General features: G+C 35.8%; 1 protein-coding gene across 3 annotated transcripts in view; it reads left to right on the top strand.

The window, feature by feature from the left end:
• Window positions 1–17,182, top strand: part of LOC106085532 (chondroitin sulfate glucuronyltransferase) — a 151,204-nt gene extending 134,022 nt beyond the window's left edge. For all 3 annotated transcript variants that reach the window (XM_059366572.1, XM_013249833.2, XM_013249832.2), the window contains 4 exons: window positions 8,044–8,652; window positions 8,717–9,028; window positions 9,438–9,618; window positions 15,118–17,182. In XM_059366572.1, the coding sequence (XP_059222555.1) occupies window positions 8,044–8,652; window positions 8,717–9,028; window positions 9,438–9,618; window positions 15,118–15,512 (1,497 nt within the window). In that variant the 3' untranslated portion in view covers window positions 15,513–17,182. The remainder of the gene's footprint in view (window positions 1–8,043; window positions 8,653–8,716; window positions 9,029–9,437; window positions 9,619–15,117) is intronic.
• The last annotated feature ends 6,421 nt before the right edge of the window (window positions 17,183–23,603 follow it).

Here is a 23,603-nt window from a genome sequence, read left to right on the forward strand (position 1 = left end):
GCAGAGGTTAGCATGACCAGCTATGACTCTAAACGCCTGGCCGTTAATGGTCCATAGATGGATCAAATATTTTCGTCAAGAACACTCCAAACACAACCATCTCTGATTTTGTGAACACCCATGCTTTAAATCGCGTGCAAGTAAGAGCAGTGTATTTAAAAGCATCATTTTGTTCTGTCCTAGCAATAAGTGGCTTGGCTTTAAAGATTTATTAATCCAAAGTACCATATTATTAAGATCTGTGAATGTATCTATAAAGAAGATGAAACATTTCCCAGGTCTGATTCTGGGCGTACATTTTTGGTTTAAAAGCACAAATATGATTCTAGTAGATATTTTGTCTGCTGTTATCTGAAAACTATGAAATTGTAGAAAATTATTAAAAATTGTAACATTTTTAAGGCTACAGTCATGTTTGTACCTTCTGAAAAGAGCAGAAAATGTTTGCTGATTTAGCAAAATATTACTGCTGTCCCTCACGAAACAAAAATTTTACTCACGCCTCACGAGGAAATCATGATTCACGAAAAAAATCACGACTCACGAGAAAAAACACGACTCACGAAAAACTTACGACTGACGGCTAAAAACATGTTTTTCCATGAAGCCAATAATATTTTTTTTCCATGTGTCTCAAATCACGCGGTATTATGGAATACGGAAATGAATGTATAAAACGTATCACTACTGCGTAATCACTTAGTTGCTTATTCTACTACTTCCATACTTTTCCAATAGTATCAGTGGTCCTGAATTCGTATATAAAAACAAAAAACAAAAAAAAAAAACATGTATATGCCCCTATAAATTGAGGGGCATTCAATAATTGTGTTTCGTTTTTTTTATCGTATATCGTGATTTTCACATGTATCATGAGTAGCTCGTGAGCGTCTCGTGTGCCGTGATTCTCTCGTGAGTTGTGATTAGTGACGTGAGAATGATTTCACTCACTGACGTTCACGCACGAAGATTTTTAAATCCATTACAGTGACGCACGATCACGTTATGGATTTGGGTCTCACCCATGAATCACGTGACTCACGTGTGACACTTCAACTCATGGCTCACGTGCGCACCTCTAATGCTGAGGTCTCAATGGTCATATGTCACAAAAAAATATGACACATTCGTCCTCTTATAGCTTATCTGGTTCATACGACGCCGATACTCTCCATCAATGCGAACTGATCCATAAATTTTACGAAGAATCTTTCTCTCAAACACTCCAAGCACTCCTCGTCTACTTTCACTATTACCCATACCTAGGAACCATATAACAACACGGGTAGTATCAGAGCTTTGTATATTGTAATCTTCGTCTGTTGAGAGGGTGCCTTATTTCTTAACTGCTTCCTTAAGCCGCAATTACACGATCAGACATGTCGTATGAGCTGTCACTTGCTGTGCCCATAAGACTTTTCTTATGTACGCCAAAGTCCATTTGTCATATTACATTTTTTGTACGTATCACACGATGTGTGCAGCTGATCAAATGATCTGATTATCCAGTATTACTCTTCGCATTATTTCAAAACTGCGGCACAGGGTATTTTAACTTTGTGCATTTGTTTGCAACGCTAGGAGGAAGACGAGCTAAACCAATTGTTAAGTATACCGATCGGCTTAGAATTACTTCCTACTTCAATTTAGCTATGTCCGTCCGTCTGTCTGTCCGTCTTTCTGTATGTCTGCCCATGTATCTTTGTAATCAAGGTACAGGTCGGCATCAAATTTTGCACATGCCATTTTTTGCCCAATGATGAACACCATTGATTTAGGATTTATATATAGCTCTCATATATCTCTCATTCGATATGGATTTTAAGGCTGCAGTAGATACAATTTTGATCCGATCTTTACAAAATTTTGCATGAGATATTTTTTTGACGTCCCAATGCGTTAGCATAATTTCATCAACATCGGTGGCCTAATAACCGCATGCGTGATCGAGTGCGATTTCGTATCGAATGATATTTCATATTGTATTTAATGGATGTCATACCACTTTAATGCACATTTTAATGTAACATTTTTTATAAAATAGATCGATGTAATCATTGGCGTTCTTGAATTTTAAAAATTTACTTGTTCACGTAGGCGGTAATCGGCCCTCAGTTCAGTTTTACATGTAGCTCCCATATATATCTTTCATCCGTTATGGGATTTTTTGGCGGTAGTAGCCACAATTTTGTTACGGTCTTCACAAACTATAGCATGAGGTGTTTATTCTACGTTCTAATATGTATGCAAAATTTCATCAAAATTTTTCCAGGTTTAGATATAGCTCTCATTAGGAACAAAGCAAGGATTTTACTTTGGGGACCCACCCCAAATTTCTTCAAAATCTTAAAATTTAAATAATTCTTCTATTACTATGAAACTTGTACAGATACCACAAATTTTTTATTGAGAATTGTGGTTATGTGCCGACATACGGCGGTGACATTTGTTCATAAAGTCAGAGCTAAATTTTGTACTGCTTGCCAAATCCTTCAAAATGTTCTTGTCTTTGCAAAAGTCTTAGTTTTATAGTGATAGTTTCGGCGTATCAGCTTCAATATTTTGATGAGAATTTGTTTTCTTTTGCGCCCATTTTAATCTCTCAAAGTAATAAGGTTAGGTTTGGTTTAAGTGGCAGTTTGCCATCAGACTCACTTAGACGTTTTCGTCCATTGTAATACCACAGGAACAGAAGAAGGAAGATGTCTTATAGTTCCTACCGTTGAACCATACAGATCGCTTTAAAAAGCCCAATAACTTGCGATTTCAACAGATAAATGTTGACCAAATCGAAGAGCCTAAATGATATCGCTAAATTAATCTTTGAACTTCATAAAAATCGATCAAAAATACGTTTTTGATGGAAAAGATGTTCAGTAAATATTGCATTCAGCTAATGCCTTATATGCTTTTAATTAGCATCATGTCTTTAAAAGTCCTAAAGCTTTCCTAATTTATTGGAAATAAAAAAAGAAAAAGTGGTAAAAATAACAATCAAAAATGCGACAAGAGATTTCTACGTTGTTCCAGTTGTAATCTTTCTTCCTTCTTTGTCAATTTTATTTCCGATTAAAATTTTATTTGATTTCGTAAACTAACAAATAATTCCTGTCCTCCGCAAAAAGGATCATTTCAAATATGCTCGGAAAGCAAATTCTCTGAAAAGCTTTTTCATTCAACTAGCCCAAAGTACTCACTAATTGATGTTAAATGTCCCAGCGACATTGCTCTCATAGAAGAAAGTCTCCTGGCTAATAGAATTTAACAAAAATGTTTCCCATGTGTGTCCCATGACATGAATATAAGGGAGAAAGTGGGACAGGACACGCCACAGGGCGGAGGGATTTGAACCCGTCTGCTATGCAGACGATGTTATAATACTTCTAAGGGCTAAGGATCCGAACGAGCTATGCAGAAGGGCCGAAAGGGTGTTGCATATGGTATATGACTGGGCTAGACCCAGAAGTCTCAATGTTAACCAAGAGAAGACTGAAATATGCCTGTTCACGAGGAAGACGAAGGTGGGCCAATTTAACCCACCACATTTCCTCAATAAGACGATTTCGATATGTGACAAGGTCAAATACTTAGGTGTGATCTTGGACAGGAAACTGAATTGGAAGTGTCACATTCAGGAGAAATAGTCCACTGGCACTGGTGATTAGACCAATACTTGCTTACGTCTCAGTAGTTTGGTGGACTGCTATGAAGAAAAAGTGCAACATAAGAACCATACAACAGGTTCAGAGAACATGTTGTCTTGGCATAGACGGAGCGATAAGGACCACGCCAATGGATTGAGTATGGGAGCAGTTCATACCATCGCGGTATAATCGAGGCGACGATAGGAAACCTGGAAGGAAGGGTAGAGTTTTCCGATCGGATACCTTAGATGAACCTTGAAGTCGAATGGGAGGCACTGTTGCCATCGGGACAGTCTTGGATTGACGGAACCCTTGTATTGCCATCTGAAAGATCATGTTACACCGATGGATCAAAGCTAGAGGACAGAGTGGGCTTGGAGATTTACATTGAGAACCCAGGGACTAAGATCTGTTTTCTACTGCCTCACCATAATACAGTCCTGCAGACGGAGATCCAGGCGATCAAGGAATGCGTGAACGTCTTCTCTGAGGATGGCAAAATCCGCATCGTTTTGGTGCCTATGGGGGAATCCAGATCGTGAGAAGACGAGACTATTACTGAAAGGATGTAAGAAAGAGGTCAGTATAGCAATTGGTATCATAACAGGACACATAGGACTACGAGCTCACTTATGAAGAATCGGTGCGGCAAGTGGCAAGGCAAATGATACCCGGCTTTCGCGTCTAACAGATACCGGCACTTAGGTGGGGACACAATACCAGACATGAACCAACTTAGGGGCGTGGTATTTAAAACAATTAAGGATTTTGTAAGTAGCACGGAATTCCTAACTTAAAATTTTTTTTTAAAGGTTACTTTATAGTTTTATGAGCGCACGACAAGCCAATTACTGGCTTAGGTGTATGTCCATAGTGGCATGGGGCGGATTAATATTTGCACCCTCTTACATAGGAAGTTTGGAATTTTTTGTATGATACAAATTTCAATAAAGTTTCTCGTATATAAGGAAATCAACATTCGCAAAATCTTTTCATTGTAAAAATATTTTATTGGAAGAATATCAAAAATCCAAAAGGAAATTTTTAACATTTTTTAAAAAATATTTCACTGTGCCCATATCTACGGTCAAAGCCTACAGAACTAATCAATTTCTACGAGAATTAACTCTCCTTCCTATTGACTGTTGGATTTCGACCCTTAATCACTGAATTATGGAATTCTGAGAAAAAAACGAAATGGCTTCATTGAATATAAATATTTTAAAATGTATGTTAATAAGGTGATCATTTTGGGCTTTAAGCTGTGTTTCCGAGTCCTTAAAATTTTGTATTTCATTGCTGACGTAATTCAAATAATTTATTATTAAATGCTACTAATAATTACTTGGAAATCATATTATTAAATAAGAATTTTCAGAATAACAAGCAAAATATTTTATTTAAAGACAATTTTTTAATAACGTTTTTTATACAGATAAAATTTCCATTGAAATAATAAACCTAGAATTGAGAAAATGTCGTTTTAAAGGATGTCATTGAAATTGATTGATTCTTTAGCCAATATATCAATGAAATTTTGTCTTTAGAAAAAAAATTATTGACATTTTGATAATAATGTATTAAATTTTTGTCGGAGAAAATTTCTTTGAATTTTTCTGATTAAAATTAGGTCTTTAGAAAATATTTAATTAAAAAGTTGTCTTTAGAAAGAATGACTTTAAAGTTTTATCTTTATATGGAAAAATGTTTCATTTTGTCATTGGAATTGTGTTCTAATCTAAACACAATTCCAATGACAAATGGGGTTTGTTTTTATTTCTATATATGTAAAATAGTAACGCAAAATAAAAAGGCTCTAAAAAGTTAAGGAAAAATTTTGTGTTACAAATTGCAATAAGCATCCAAAAATTTTTGTTGAAATTTTAGCTTTAAGAAGTTAAAACTGGGCAAAAGTTTGTCCTTAGCGAATTTGTCACTGAAATTTAGTCCAAAAAAATCATTAAAATTTTGTATTAAGAATAAATTTTATTAAAATGTTCTATGCGAAAAACTGTTATGCTATTGGAGCAATATCAAGTTATAGCCATTCGGACCTTAAATGAATGCTGAACATTGTAGAAGTCATTGTGTAATATTTCAGTTCATTCGGATAAGAATTGCACCTTGTAGGGGCTGAAAAAGCAAAATCGGAAGATAGGTTTATATGGTCAATTCAGACCATATTGGACACGTATGTTGAAGGTCATGAGAGAAGCCGTTGTACAAAATTTCTGCCAAATCAGATGAGAATTGCGCCCTCTAGAGGTTCAAGAAGTCAAGATCCCAGATCGGTTTATATGGCAGTTATATCAGGTTATGTACCGATTTTCGCCTTACTTATCACTTGGAAGTCATAAAAAAACACCTCATGCAAAATTTCAGCCAAATCGGATGAGAAATGCGGGCTCTATTGGCTCAAGAAGTCAAGATCCAATTTAGGTTAATATGACAGCTATACCAGATTATGAACCGATTTAAATCATCAGTTGTTGGAAGTGATACCAAAACACTACGTGCAAAATTTCAGTCGAATCGGACGAGAATTGCGACCTCTAGAGGCTCAAGAAGTCAAGACCCAAGATCGGTTAATATGGCAGCTATATCAAAACAGATTTGGCCCATTTACAATCCCAACCGACCTACACTAATAAAAAGTATTTATGCAAAATTTCAAGTGCCTAGCTATACTCCTTTGAAAGTTAGCGTGCTTTCGACAGACAGACAGACGGATGGATAGACGGACGGACATGGCTAGATCGACTTAAAATGACTTGACGATCAAGAATATATATCCTTTATGGGGTCTCAGACGCATATTTCGAGGTGTTATAAACAGAATGACGAAATTAGTATTTCCCCATCCTATGGTGGAGGGTATAAAAATAATGTCCGGCCCTGGCTAAAGTTTTGTCGTTATCGTACTCGGCTATAAATATAAGGCCCCTTTTCGTTGAGCTTGAAAAACAATAATTGTATAGCACTCATTGATATTTGAGACGTTTGCCCCTGTTCCTTAATGGAATGTTCATGGGCAAATTTGCAGGGATTCTCGGTGGTGTAGGGTATTATATAGTTGGCTACGCCCGACTTGTGCCTTTCCTCACCGGTTTTCTATAGCTTCAGCGTACTTTCTGTGCCTAAGACCAGATTAACTTCTGAATCTATACAAATGGATATGCTTGCAATTTCCGATAAACCTCGATTTGTAACCTTCCTGACTTTTGACTTCTGTTTCATGCTCTCTCTCTCTCACACACTCTTTCGATAGGTATTCCTTGCAATATTAGCAGCAGGGTGGTCCTATCCGTCGCATTCTTTACTTTGGTAGCACTGTCCCATTTCTTGTAAGATCGTGGGGTGGGGGAGGCTTCTGATACTCAATAATTTCCCATATAGTGGGCATTTTTGCATTAATATTTTAGGAGTGATGAGTAATTCAGCTTTTTTACAGCTTTCCTTCGCCCGAATTCTGAAATATGTTAGATTATACGTTTCCTACACCGTTTAAACAGATACACACTTTTCCTTCCTTTTTCAGGGAACTGGTCCTGAACCGAGTAGCAGGTACTTTACTCAGAAATGATGCATTAACCCAGGTGTGAGTTAATACACCTATGTGCTAAGTGTGCTGCGATTAGAATTGCCCTAAGACTGAGTGAGTCAGAAACCTGGCGCTCTTTAGAGTTTGGGCAACTCTTGATTCTGTTTGAAATTGAAGGTTTAACGAGATGTAAACCCTCGATATTTTACAGTCAAGGGTACTGGGGTAGGGGTCTCTATTAACTTGTTAGGAATTAAGACTTAAGGACTATTTGACGGCAGTATTATTTTCGAAACTATTTCGAAAGAGACCCAGCTGTCTTAAAAATGAACACGGACTACGTAAACAGTCAGGCGGCGCTGATGGATGTGGCCTTGGGTCATTTAAGGCTAAGACCTTTGAAGATATGCAAAGAGTATTTTCAGTTTTATTTGTCGCCGTTTGATCACACAACCAGATTGCTTTGTGATACATAAGGTGTGGAAATTTAGTGCTGCTAGCAACCGTAATTATCATTGAAGTGTTTCAAAAAATTAATCGGGAAAAGGTGTTTTTCAACTGTGGAAAACGAACATAGTACTGGCCTTAATTCTATTATCAGAATTTCTACCTTTTTACACTTTCATTGTGGAACTCGGATATTCCCCAAGCAAGCTCTTGTTTTTGTTAGAGGGATGGTCACATACATAAAGTAAATCTTAAAAAAAATGCCATTGTTCTGTATATTCACAGATTTGGGTCCTTAAAACATCCACTCACTACCCTATGGCCTTATAAACATTTAAACTTTTTCAAAACGATCCCATATTTAAAAACTGTGTCTTTTTTGGTTTTTCCCCTCATTCATTCTTCTCTTAGTATCATTTAGAAATCGTTCAACAAAATAGTGCCGAACTGGAGCTAAAATCATATCGCATTGCCAATGGTAGCATTTCAAATAATATACTGGAAATACGATGGCCTCTGGGTGTTCCCTTGGCCAGTGCTCCCGAAACACGACACGATATTATCATGTGGCATTACCTCAATCGCACTCATATCTTTTTGCCAAATGCCGAAAATAATGTTGAGCCCCTGGCCGATATCGAAGCCAAAGATCTTGAAAAAATTCTGGATATAACGACACAATATGCCAAGCACAAATTTCCCAACATGCAATATGAGGGCATACACAGTATCTATCGCAGGTTTGATGCCACGCGAGGCATGGACTATCATGTACATTTGATTATGCGCGAAACGGGAAGAATATCAGCGCTAACACAGAAATCGTCACAAATTAAAAACTTTCAAATTGTTAAGCCTCTGGGCCACGTTGAAGTGGTGCCATCGCCCTATGTTACAGAAAGTACGAGAATAGCAATTTTAGTGCCCACATTCGAGCACCAGTTGCAAGAGGCCTTGCAATTCATAAATCAGTATGAGCAAACATGCATGCACAATCAGGATAACACATTTTTATTAATGGCAAGTAAATGACAAATATTTGTTAAAGTTCTTTTTTGTAATTTTTCCCTATCATCTTCTTTAGATTTTTATGTATCGCCCCGATTCAGAAAGTAAAGGTGAAATGGATCCCTTCAAACTTATCAAAACTCTCGCCTTGGATTTATCTTCGAAATATAAAACGGATGGATCGCGCATAGCTTGGGTCTCCATAAGGCTGCCTGCAGCGTTCAATGAGCCTTCACCGGCCGAAGATGTTATGCTGAATTCTTTGTATGGTCGAGACGAAATTCTGAGCATAGCAGTAGCTGATCTTGCCTTACCAAAAATTGGTCTTGATAGTTTAGTTTTAATGGCTTCCAATTCCATTTCATTCAAGCCGGACTTCCTAAATCGGGTATGTTATGGGTTAAATAATTGAAAAACACACCTATTCTGTATTTCTATTTCGATATTGGAAGACGAGAGTTGCTTCATGTAATTTGCTTGGTAAATTGCACTTGAGACCATCCTTTGGCAATTTCTGAATACATAGGTGGTATATGCTGTTATTGTGAGTCATAGTTGCAAAAGTTCACACTTTTTGGTGGGACAATTCCGGGAATTGAAATCGTCATAAAGTTAAATAGCCATTTCATAATAACAATTTGTTATCAAAGTTTATTATTTAATTAATAAGTATTAATTATTATTTAATATCAAAAATAGAAGCAATCCGAAATTTTTCTCAAATGCTGGTCAACCTATGCAGAGGAAAAAAATAATTTTGTTATAAATTTTTGTTCTTTAAATATTTTTTTTTGCAGGTTCGTATGAACACTATTCAAGGCTTTCAAATATACTCTCCGATTGGCTTCATGATGTACCCTTGCAAATTGGCTGAGTTTTGCAAGGAATGTGATACCTGCGATGTAAGTCAAAGTACTGGATATTTTGACAAATGGAACTATGATATTATATCATTTTATAGTCGAGACTATGTGCAAGGTAATTTAAAACAGCAAGTCACATATCAATCGCGTGTAGTTCCTTAATTTTAAGTAGAAATAAGTCCTTATTGAAGAAAAAAAGTACAATACTGGCCAAGTACAGTATTCCACAACCGCAGCACACCGGCCAAAAATGATGGAAATTTTGGTTCCAGAGGCTCATCCATGGGGCTTGAAAGTTGGGTACCTTACCACAGTCATTAATAGGCCGGTCAGCTTGATTCATCTTGACTCGAGCTCGTAAAACCCTACAACAAAACATGCAATATCTCTAACGGTTTATGAGTTATTAGACATGCAACAAATTTGTTTTGAAAATTGCAGTCAAGGTATCATCGGAACTTTTGAAATTGTTTAAACCGTTGGAAAGATTAAAATATTCTCTGAGTATTAAAAAATTTGTGCGATTGTCACTTCCTGCCAAAAAATTTTTTTCCTTCTAGGTAGGTGTTATTTTTTATACCCTCCACCATAGGATGGGGGGTATACTAATTTCGTCATTCTGTTTGTAACTACTCGAAATATTCGTCTGAGACCCCATAAAGTATATATATTCTTGATCGTCGCGACATTTTATGTCGATCTGGCCATGTCCCTCCGTCTGTCCGTCTGTCTGTCGAAAGCACGCTAACTTCCGAAGGAGTAAAGCCAGCCGCTTGAAATTTTGCACAAATACTTCTTATTAGTGTAGGTCGGTTGGTATTGCAAATAGGCCATATCGGTCCATGTTTTGATATAGCTGTCATATAAACCGATCTTGCGTCTTGACTTCTTGAGCCTCTAGAGTGCGCAATTCTTATCCAATTGGAATGAAATTTTGCATGACGTGTTTTGTTATAATATCCAACAACTGTGCCAAGTATCATTCAAATCGGTCCATAACCTGATATAGCTGTCATATAAACCGATCTTGGGTCCTGACTTCTTAAGCCTCTAGAGTGCGCAATTCTTATCCGATTGGAATGAAATATTGCACGACGTGGTTTGTTATAATATACAACAACTGTACCAAGTATAATTCAAATCGGTCCATAACCTGATATAGCTACCATATAAACCGATCTTGGGTCTTGACTTCTTGACCCTCTAGAGGGCGCAATTCTTATCCGATTGGAATGAATTTTTGCACATAGTATTTCGTTATGATATCCAACAACTGTGCCAAGTATGGTTCAAATCGGTTTATAACCTGATATAGTTGCCATATAAACAGATCTGGGATCTTGACTTCTTGATCCTCTAGAGGTCGCAATTATTATCCGATTTGCCTGAAATTTTGTACGACGGATTCTCTCATGACCATCAACATACGTGTTTATTATGGTCTGAATCGGTCTATAGCCCGATACAGTTCCCATATAAATCAATCTCTATTTTACTTCTTGAGCCCCCAAAGGGCTCTTATTCGAATTGGCTGACATTTTACACAGGTCTCCAACATATAATTTAATTGTGGTCCAAACCGGACCATATATTCATATCGCTCCAATAGCAAAGCTAATTTTTTCTTATATCCTTTTTTTGCCTAAGAAGAGATGCCGGGAAAAGAACTCGACAAATGCGATCCATGGTGGAGGGTATATAAGATTCGGCCCGGCCGAACTTGGCACGCTTTTACTTGTTATATTTTAAAGAAGCCTAAACGTAGATGCGAATAGTGCTGCTGATTTGATCAAATAATATATACAAATATTAAGGCAGTACCAAGTTGACCATTCATACACAAAAATTTCTTTTTTTTTCCTAAAATTTCTCAAATCACAAAGCACCGATTCTCAAGTTCTTAACACTTTCAAGTAGCCCCACACGTCTACTAACTTACTGCCAAAGGTTTTTACATCTTAGCCATAAGAGTGTGAGAAACATCTATTGTAGTTTACTAAAAATCTTCATTATATCCTACACCACAAATGTGATACAGGGTATTATAACATAGTGAATTTGTTTGTAACACCCAGAAGGAAGAGAGATAGACACATTGATAAATATACCGATCGACTCATAATCATTTTCTGAATCAATCTGGCTATGTCCATCTGTCCATGTTATTTTGTGTACAAAGTACAGGCCGCAATTTTCATCCGATCGTCTTTAAATTTTGACAAGCATTTGTTAACCGATCTTCACAAAATTTGGCACAAAGTTTTCTCTTGTAACTCTTTTGATGAATTTCATAGAAATTTGTTCAGTTTTAGATATAGCTCCCATATATATACATCTCCCGATTTTCACTTAAGGCCTTTGCTAACACATTTATTAATCGATCTTCTCACAAATTTGCACAGCATATGTACTGACTTTAGCCCGTCCTTACTTGTTTTAGGTATGTTTGTATCTCAATTTAGTCAATTGGAACGGTTTTTATAATATTTTGTTTTTATTATTTAAAGCTCCCTTTTATCTATATACTGAGGAAGCGTGATGATATCTTTTTTCGTTCCGATTTTATAGCTTCTCAAAGCCACACGTCACTTAACAAATTAATTTTAATTTTTTTGATTTTCTCCCACTGTGCGATGCCAGACTTTTACCAACTCAGGGGCATAGAATGGGAAAACTATTAAATATAATGTAAGGACTACAATTGCGATTTGTGGGGGCTCAAGAATCAAATCGGGAGATCGGTTTAAAAGGAAGCTATATCAGGTTATAGACCGATTCGGATCATACTTAATACGATTGTTAGGAGTCAAGGCAGAACACTACATAAAATTCACCAAATCGGATAACAGTTGCGGCTTCCAAGGGCTCATGAAATAAAATCGGGAGTTTACATGGGAGCTATATTCAAATGGGAACCGATATGACCCATTTGCAATCATCAACGACCTACATCAATAAGAAGTATGCGTGCACAAGATCAGATTTACGCGTTCGACCGCTTCCACGATTTCTAGCATAGGTGTGTTCATTTTGGACCTATGTTGATCGATGTTGATTTAAGACCTATGCACGCAAAAAAATAATTCGTTTCACACAAAGAAATTTTTCGCCAAGTAAACTACTTTTGTGAAAAAGATTACAATCTGTAAAAGTGTATGTATATTTGTGAAAAATTTTTGCAATAATCTGTGACAAGTATAATAAAGTTTTTACCAATTATAAACAAATCTCCGCTGTAGTTCAAACTCTTTCAGAGTGTATTTGGATTTAATTCGATGGAATAATACACGATTATATATAAGTCTTTCATATTGGCACAACCCTATTATAGTTTTGTATTATGATTTGCTCTATTCCTTATGGCATGAATATTTCTTTATTGCGTAAATATAACCAAACAATGTACGTGCCTTACACATTCTTGATGTGTTTTCTTGTGCCCAGCAGCCTTTTGTCAGTTGTGGTAATGATTTTTGTCATTGGACATAACAGCATTTTTGTTCGTTCGTTCCCTCGGCTGCCAAGCGAGGGGGCCAACTCCCATTACGTAGGGATGCGTAGACCCGATAGTTCGAACTATGGAGGGTTAGTGTAAAACGGTATACAGAAATTTCACAGCCAGTTAAACACTATAGTTAGATCAACATCTAAAGCTACATAGATATTACACAACAATGAAAGGACAATAATACTATGTCTATATTGACTCGGTTTGCTTATGTCGCTTTGAAAACATCTCAACCGTTCACACTAGTTCAGATGTTTGGAAATTGCATTTCAGTATTGTTAAGATTTGTGTTTTCTTGCTTCATCATTCAAAAATTTAATATTTATTTTTTGACATTATTCAAGGCCTTGTTTATTTGGCACAATTTAGGCATTTATTTGGGCTCACATGCTTTGAATGACTCGACTCGTTTTTGTGGCAAACGAGTGGTTTTACCCTTATAAATTGTAAAGGGAAAACTAGTCGTTTTCAGAGCATGCTCAAAACAGTTTTGGTCTGAACATGGTGTAAGATGAACAGTCTTCTCTGGCAACTTCTATAACAAACTACAGACGAAGGATAGAATACTTTATTACATGAATAGGATCGGTGAAGTTTATGCTACTATACAATTTGTTACATACATCAGACAAAGAGCGGAACGGTTTGTTTAGTTCGTAATTGGATATCACTAAAGGTAGTCTAAGAGGTGTGTAATGCCAAGTATTTCATAGACGAATTTTGAAATATAATTCGCCACTTAAGAAGTGGGAATCAATCTTAACACGCAATAATTTCACAGTAAATATGGTCCTAAGCATCAAGCGCCTCCCTTCGAGCGTTGGTAAGTCAATAAGTTTCAAGGCCTATTTTAAACATTTTTATTTTCCGAGTTTACGTGCATCCGCACTCGACCGAGCTGCCAAACATGCTGACTGCACTTTGGTCAGTCAAAAAAAGGTAAAGAATGTTATGGGTAAGAATGTGTCTATAACAATGACGAGCTCACAATTGCAATTGTTTGCAAGCCCATGGGATTGCTTGGAATTATTTTCTTGTGTACGTACACAGTAATGTGCTCTGTGCGCTCAAATACTCATCCTTTTTCTCTAGCAGGAGAGATACAAGAGAATGGTTATTGGTCCGGTAAACGAATAATCATTTTGGCCTATCGAAGCAATTTCGCTATCAAAGAGTTTTTGGTTTTACAACAAAAGAAAGGTTCTTTTACCGTAGACGAATCCCCCCTAAAAGGTTTACAACAAAGTGAGTTACGTTCAATAATGCTGTTTGCTATATTGAAGAGAAACATTACAAAGTTACAATGAATGATAAAACTTTGTTGTTTTTGTGGTAAAAATGCCACAAGCGTTTTATTTATGTTTTTGCGTGTGGTTTTCGGGCAAAATTTGATTGGCTCGTCTTAAATTATGATTTTGACAACTGTTACATACAGGCTAGCAAGATTATATGCAGGATAGCACAATTGAATTGTGAAACAGTTGAAAGGACGATGAAACCCCTATTGGCATCTTCCAAGTAAGTAGGCAATCAACAGTAGGAAGGAGACATGATGTGTAGAAGATGAATAAATGTGTAGAATTTTGCCAGACCTTCTGGAGATACTAGACTTTAACCCAGTTAGGTACTTAGAGTGGACAACGAATTGGTATTAAGAAAGGATTTGCATTAATACGATTTCGACAATAATAAGAATTGACCCACCCTGGTGCCCATAGGTGGCTTAGCATGTTCGCCTATGTCGCTAAACGCTGTGTTCGAATCCTAGTGAGAACATGGGTAAAAATTTTCAGCGATGGCTTCATTTATGAGGTATTCAATATCTTCTTAAAGGCAGAAAGAATGGTTTTGTTTTATCCCATTTTGATGACATTTGTAATTTGTAGAATCCCCTTCTATATGAGCCTATCCCTGTAAAACCGCAAAGCGTAGGATAAATCTAAAAAAATGTTGGCGTGAGTACGCCAAACCCTTTTGGGTATTTGCTGTACTGACCTAGGACCTTTACATTAACTGGGAATTTTTCATCCCCCAGATTGGCTGTTAAACTGTGTTATTCAACAAAATATTTTTTTTTAAATTTTTTTTTTTGCTTTTATCTTTCAGCGCGCAAACTAGTCGAAACATCTGTACCAATCACACGATCAGATCATGATATCGAACAATTGTTAACACGTGCTGACCGAAGCATTAACCATGTGCTGGACATGTTTGTCTCATCCCAGCTGTCAGTGCATATATTGCGGGGAGTTGAACCAAATCTACGTTATGGCAGTGCCATTCGAAATTTAATCGACAGACGAAATTATGATGATGGCATTAAAGCCATACCAAAATGTCCACTTGACACTGAAGATGCGGCGGAAGCTGAAAATCCCTCCAGCACAAAGAATAGTCGAAGGAGTGAAGAAGCAACGCATAAATGTATCCACATGGCTTCGAGGAAGCAAATTGGCGATGCCATTATACGATATGAGGATAAAAGTATTATACACAAATGATCACATCGGCACAGATAGTGAGAGCGAGAGAGAGAGAGAGTCAAAGGACATTCGTTATATGCTAAATATAATTATGCTTCTCTACGGATATGCCGATGAGTGTATACCGCATCAAGTCTATGAATCAGTCAAGTATTTCCATTTTAGTGTGTAGATAGGACAATTAGTTTTGATATTCACATATATGTACATGTACCTACATACATATCTAAACAAAAGAAACTACATAAACATACATATTTATTTGTTGTCATATTGTTTTGTACATAAAAAGAAATAGATTTAATATAATTATGACAAATACTATAAGAGGTCTGTGTGTGTGTGTGTGACAACAATGATGCAGAAGTAATATTGAAAGTTATAATTTTGCAAATATGATGTTTTTTTTTGTTTTTAAGTGAAAATGTGATTTCAAAAATATATCCCCATTAGTGAAGAATTAAGATAAACTTGTTTCGATTTTTAATTATAGCTTAATCCCTCCTTGTTAAGTTGATTTTGTCACATGCATACATTCGAGTGTTGTTTTTATATAGAACATGTATTTTTAAAATTGATACGTAAACCAACGACGATTTCAAATGCTCAAATTATTTTTTATATTCTTATATGTGAAATTGTATGATATTTTATTCTTAAATTTTTATGAGTTACTTACATGCATACAAATGTAGCAGTGTGTATGTGTAGGTATAGTTATCGTTATGTTATTTGCCAAAATCTTGCTTATGTCTATTGGATAAGGATAATAATGTGTTATACCTATTTATAATAATGCAAATAATTCCTATAGTTTTTAGTTTTGAGAACCTATTTTATAAGTCTTTGCCTTTTTCACGGAAAAGTTGTTTTTGTAATTATTTTGCCTCAATTGAAAAGTTTCAAAACAATATGGAATACCATTTCCCTTCATTTATATCAAAATGGAATAAGAAAATTTAAGACTTGAAATTATTTTTCAACTTGTTATTGATTATATTCAGCCCAAGCAAGACTTACAAAATAGGTGGGGATGCAAATGTAACCTAAGTCTATTTTAGATTAACTGTGCTCCACAAGACCTATGGTAAGTCCTGTGTTTCTCTACCACTTGTGTAATGTAATATCAGTTATTCCATGCTCTTTAATAATGCTTTTAATTTATTGTGAATTTATTTGTTAGCAAAATTTCCTTTTAAGTTTCCTGTTTTAATTTATACATATGACATATGACTGCCTTAGATGTTACTACCTCTCTATTATCAAGTTTATTTTCGGTTAAAGAAAAACAACATAAACACTTAGAAGATCAGATCGCGAATTAATCATAGAGTAATAAGTATGTATGTATTAAAGTCTGCCAAAGGTTTACTACGAGTACTGTTTGTTGAATGAATCCTTCACCACTTCGAGTTGATGAACGAGTTATATGCCCATTCTCTTTCTGTTACATATATGTACATAAATATGTAAACATACTAATGAGATACGATATTTATATGCCCGTCAAAATAATACTATCTATGTGCTCTCCTACGTTTCTACTATGTCATTTTTATTTTATTTTTAAAATTTGTAAAAGTGGGTATTGTTAATTATATTAATTACAATTGTACATACATGCTATTTAAATAGAAAGAGAAAATTGTGTACACATTTACTATTGTTAATTTATATACATATATAATTTATTGTGAAAAACTGAATGCTTGTTTATTTAAGTAAAATTTGTATATATATTAAATGATTGAAACATTTCATTCTTTTAATTCCATTATTGCTTTTAAAGGTATGTATTATGCGGACTTTATTAGCGAGAGAGGAAGGGAGAATATCTCTGCTACAACGTTCAACATTTTATTTAGCCTCCAGAGGGGAACGTTCGATAATGGATTGAGGCTAATAGACTTGGCCTTGGGTTAGCAAAACTGGGGCCACCGGAGCATGTCCGCCTTTGGCGATGAACGCCTGAGTTCAAATCCCGGCGAGAGCATAAGAAAACAATTTTATCACCTCCTAGTGGATTGCGGAACTTGTGAGTTATTTACTTTAGGTAAGAGCATGGGTGTTAGAGCAAAGAGAATGGTGGACATGTTAAGGCAATTGATAAGAATGCCGGTTTCACAGGATAAGACTCACGATGACATCGGAAATAATGAGGTTGATCGGAGGCCTCTCATTACAGAATTTATGCTTAAATGATGCCTTGAGGAGCTTTCAATCATTTAAGTCACCCTGACCTGATGGAATATCATCTTACTGAGTCAATACGGAATGGCTTGAATAATGGGAAAGATTGTGTCCTTTTGTCTCTTGACTTGACTAAGGCATTTAATTCCATTTGCTTTGGTACTACGCTTGAGAAATTATGGGATAACTTTAACTTTTCCAAATCTGCTTGCAGACTTGTTATGTCGAGTATGTGCGGTAGATCACAATTTGTTCATTTTAATGGAGCTCGATCTAGCATTATTCCCCTCTCTTCTGGTGTGCCACATGGATCGGTCTTAGGACCTCTCCTTTTTATACTCTACATTAATGATTTTTTTGAATTCCTTGGACCTAACTTGTGTGAAACCTTTCTTTTTGCAGACGATATATATCTTCTTTTTATTGTGGATCGTGGTTTTAGCAATATTTTAGGGATGAATATTAAAGCTTCTATAGAACAAATCTTGTTATGGTCTAGTCTTAACTCGCTTTCTATCAACCCTTCAAAAACTAAGGCATTACAGTTTGGATCCCAGACGCAGCCTGATTTGATATTTTTATGGGGAATTCTAGAGTTAATTTTGTTAATAGGATTAAATGTTTGGGGATAGTGATTGATAAAGCCCTTAATTTCGGTTGTCATATTGACTTTCTCCATTCTCGTGTTTATAGTATTTTGCGTCGGTTGTATTCGGCAGGTATTTATTTCCCTTCGTGGATGAAAGTCAGACTTGCTCACGCTCCGTTAATGCCTCAACTTTTATATGGCTTGAAGAAAACGTCAGGAACGTTTGACTATAATCTTCTTAAACTGAAACGGGTGATGAAGCAGTAGCTAGGTTTGTATATAAAGTACGTGTTCGTGACCGTATTTCAGGGTATGTCAAAACCTTTTAGGGAACTTCTTTTGACCGTTTTATTGATCTACGAAATATTTTATTCTTTTACAAAGTTATAAAAAGTGGAACACCAGTACACTGCGTAGATACTTCAATTTTTCCCGCTCGAGTAGGAGTACTCAGATAAGTTTGCCCCGTATATTTGGGTCGAAAGATCATTCTGTATTCGTGTGACCAGGAGTTGGAATGTATTGCCCGCCGAGTTAAGAATCTTTTCACACTCGAATAATGTATTTCGCTTAAAACTTATTAACTTCTATTCTACAGATAAAACTTAGTGTTGCTGTTTGAATCTTTTTGTATTGCTAACATGGGACTTGTTAAAAAAATCCAACAGTTTAAATTTTTGCATAAACTTGTTATGGCTGGGAAGCCAATTAAAGTGAATTAGGCTTAGAATCTTACATCTTTATGTAACTGTGAAGTATTTAATTTTTTAATGTTTATTTAGGAATATATATCGTTGTAATACTTTTTTTTGGCCAAGGAGGCTTATGTATTACTATTCAGGAATAAATAAAAATATTTCCGGCGTTACTACAGAAGTAGTTGGACTATCTGGCAATTCATTTGGCCAATATTTCCACAGCGTGGCTAGAACTTGCATATACTCCGAAATAAGATTCTGCTTCGGTTTAATCAAATTTTCCTTCATAGTGCTGTTCCCACATCTTTTCCTAATTCTATATTGAATCATTATTCAGAAAGGATGATGCGATCTATAAGTTGTTCACTGGGATATTACTTAATCGGATCAAGAGCTGGCTACAGGTGAATGACGTCATAAAAGAATACCAGGCTGGTTTCCGTAAAGGATATTCCGTTCTAGACAATTTATTCAATTTAGCGTCTATTGTAAATTTAAACTTCCACTCAAAGATGGTCAGTGTATTGCGGAGTCTATATGAGTGCAGAGCCATCCTACACTGGGGATTCACCTGAATCTTTTTATGTCGCTTAGGGGGTTAAACAGGGTTGCATTTAGAGTCCAGCTTTATTCTCTTTGTACTTGAACGAGTTGCCAGAATGTTTGTCATGTGGAGTATCTGCCTTTGGAACGGTGGTAAGGTTTTAATGTATGCGGACGATATTGTCTTTTTTAGATTCCCCGGTCGAGGGGATAACAATGATAAAATAACAATTTTATAAATTTTTTACCATAAGTAATGAGGGAAAGGCCTACTGAATGAAATCAGCAAGTCTATTTGCTTTAAAATCTATTATCTAAAAAAGTAACCCATGAAAAATATGGCGAAAAGCGAATATAGTACCAGCCTTATGATAGATGTTTTCATGACATAATTACCAGGTGGTGTACCGTAAACAGCTGATTACAATTTTTTCTCGCGAAGTACACTATCTGTCAACGAGTTTTGGTTGTGTGTGTGTTTTTTAGTTAAGAACCATAACACACACAAACAACGAAAAATTACCCGATTTTGTAACATACTCAAAATCATAGTGGCACTAATCACTGATTTTGACAATATTTTGTTGTTGGGTAACTGCCACTACTTGCAAATTGATATACGTTGGATGTTCTCTTTTCTTAATGCTGCTTATGGGCAGTGTTGCCAGTATTGGGGATTTCTCCTCAAATTGGCGATTTATTTTCGAAAACGGGAACTAAATTTTTGACTTGGGGACTTGTTGGGGATTTAAAGAGAAAATGGGGAATTTTTTGGAGAGAAATTTTCTGTTCACTATTTTTTATAGTAATTTTTGATAAACATTTAGATAATCGATGCAATTTACACCTAGTTGTACTTGCTGTGTTTTATTTCAGTACAATATAGTGCAAATCACGATGAACCAGTTATTTTTATCTGTATTCGCATGATATCGAGAAATATCCTGAAAAACTTTACACTAAAATTCTATCCAGAACATATGACTTGCACTTGATAAGATAAAAAAAAACACAGCAACTGTACCAATGAAATATTTTCTGTGCTTTACTTTAGTTCTATCCAGTTCAAGCTAGATATTCCGAATTGGATATCAGTGTAAAGTAAATCTAAATGTCTAAGGCTTGATATCACAGCTGTGATATTTTTCTAAAATCTTAATAAGATGTTGTTTTGATCCGATATTTCACACATAAGCAACTAAGTGTTGTAATGATGAAAATACACTTATAAAACACATTTGTAGACGAAGTTGTAAAACCAAGTTTTTTCTAAGACCACTTTGACATTTTAATTTACGGAATTTGCCACTCAAGGTATTTTCGTTGGGGGTAGACTTTTGATGTTGTGCTAGTGACGCTACCTCTTAATTGTACCATGCATTGAATGTATATTGCTAAAAAAAACAGAACCTATACTGCTGTCCACTTTTTACAACCTAAAAAATTTTATATCCGTGCAAACGCGTGACGCACATCTTTAGTCGGTTTGGCTGTCAGTAAAAAATGTTTTTGTCCAAGAAATAAATTCTATTTTTTTTTATAAAAAGCCTTTCAAAATTGTTTGGGGATTTTATTGAAGATATTCACTTGAAATTGGGGATTTTTAGGAACAAACGTTTTAAAATTTGGGGACAAGGGACGGAAAAATACTGGCAACCCTGCTTATGGGGTCTGGAAATCAATCTCAGTAAATCAAAGATAATGATATTTAGGAAAGGTTCGAGAATTGGGAGAGACACGAATTGGAAGTACGGAGAACAGACTATAGAACTGGTACATGAGTACAAGTACCTAGGTGTTAACATAACATTCAACCTATCTACATCTAAGCATCTAGATTCGAAGCTCGCTCTGTTGCGAGGTCTATACTATTTTACGGTGCAGAGATCTGGGGTTTTCCACGTTTCGAGCAGGTTGAGAAGTTGCTTAGGTTCTTCTTAAAGAAGATTTTATTTTTACCAAAGAATACTCCGAATTACATGCTCTACTTGGAGACTGGCATTCCTATAATATATATAGTTACTCTCCATCTGAATTTGTGCACAATCCAGGTGGTGGGTATCCAAAGTTCGGCCTGGCCGAACTTAACGCCTTTTTAACGCACGAGCACTACCATTAACAAAAACTTAGTTACAATTAGCGTTTATTTTACGTAAGAAAACGACTTGTTGCGCGGGGACTGGAGTTGTGCTCATTTTGGGCGTCGTGAAATGTAAATTTTCCTTAGAAGAATAAACAAGTTATAGCAAAACAAACACTTTTCATCAATATTTCCCGCTTATTTTTTGTATATGGAGTTTCACGGCAAAAATCGAATATAGTACCAACCTTTATGAACAATTTTTTATAAAAGTATTATATTATCATTGAGATTTTTGTAGTGTTTCAAAAAAGTAACCATGAAAACATGTGTTTTCACCGGTGAAAAGCGAACATAGTACCAGCCATTATGGCGAGATCATTAAATTTTACAATTTTTGTTTGTTTCTCCTTCAAGACGAGCTCAATGATCGGAAATTTTCTTTGCAAATAAAAAAGGAAAGCCAATGATAGCAACCAACACCTACCACTAGGGGACGCGTTTCGTCTTTGGTTAGTAGACTTTTCAGCCATATTAGGTGTGATGGCTTCAAGAGCCGTGCGTTGGTATATTGTAATTGAATCGTATTAATTGCGAAAACGCCTCTATGATACAATTACCACATTAACCGCGCTCGACAACCCTGCCTATTAGCTGTACTTTTCCCAATGCATGTGTTTTTGTGTAATGACAGACTTTTTTTCTGCGACAATTACACTACTTCTTTGGTACACATCTATTGGCAGTTGTATTGATGGCTTCGAACGCTATAGACCGATTTGAATCATTTCAGCGTCTCTAGAGGCTCATGAAGTGAAATCGGAAGATTGGTTTATTTGGGAGCTAAATCAGTTTATGGAACAATTTGGACCATACCTAGCAGGGTTGTTGGAAGTCATAACATAATACTCTGCCGCCTTCTGGCCCATTGACTCCATCGAACACAGCTGCTTTATCAAGTGTTCTTAGTGCCTCTGCCTTACCGTCTGACACAACAACATTTTACACTCCCCAACTAAACCCAAACTACCAGCTACGACTCCCAAACCACTAAAAGTTGCCCCGAATAAGAAAGCTACTTTTGCAGCCAAATTCGCTGCTGAAACTACCACCAATGCATATTATTTTATATTGACATTGATGTCGAATTGGGTGTTTATAAATTTAAGTACCATGAAAGGCGTCGCAAAACTTCTTTCCGAATCATTGTTCCAGTCATTATAAAACCTGGTTTTTGGCATTTATCCGATATTATATCTTCAAGGAGACGCCCCGATCTGATGTTATTTACCTCCCAACTATTTCAAACTCTGAAATTATTCGAAAAAACTGAATTTTTCATTTTTCTCTAGTATATCAAAATGTTAGGGTTAAATACAAAACTTTCGTCTCTTTACTCAGTGTTTACTGCATTTTCCCCTAATTTTTAAAAAATTAAATAACTTTGAATTTTTAATTGAAGTAATGAACTTATTAGATTATAACTCAAAATCTTTGAATATGTCTGAATCAGTATGTATTAGTTTTACAGTACATAAAATTTTCCCCTATTTTTAATATGTTTTGATATGGCAATTAGTGCCCATTTTCTTTAATCTTGTTGGTAGTTCGTATGTTCCACGAACTGGCCTGGCAAGTAAAGACTAAGCAAAGGGTCTCTTTTTGCCTCAGCAACGAACCAGATCACATCTCACCTAAGTATTAATAAAATACAAATGTAAGTTGATTTAAAAAGGAGCATTTTTATTTCCCCCAACTTTACTGTCATATTTGGTATTGTGTTTAACCACAATCCCGTGGTTTCCTATTCGTTTCCCACGCCTCCGTGGAATTTCTTAATTTTTGGAAGGAATTGTTTTAAATTGATGGTTTTAACTCCCGATACTCTGGCTTTTCCCTAACCTCTGATTAAAGCAATGCGATGGTAATTCATAAATTTATTTATGTATGAACCCATTTTAATTCTAAAGGTTTATTCCCCACAGCCTTTAACACTCAGATAGCTTTAA

Source organism: Stomoxys calcitrans, chromosome 4 (assembly GCF_963082655.1).
Source record: "Stomoxys calcitrans chromosome 4, idStoCalc2.1, whole genome shotgun sequence".
Classification (NCBI taxonomy): Eukaryota; Metazoa; Arthropoda; class Insecta; order Diptera; family Muscidae; genus Stomoxys; species Stomoxys calcitrans.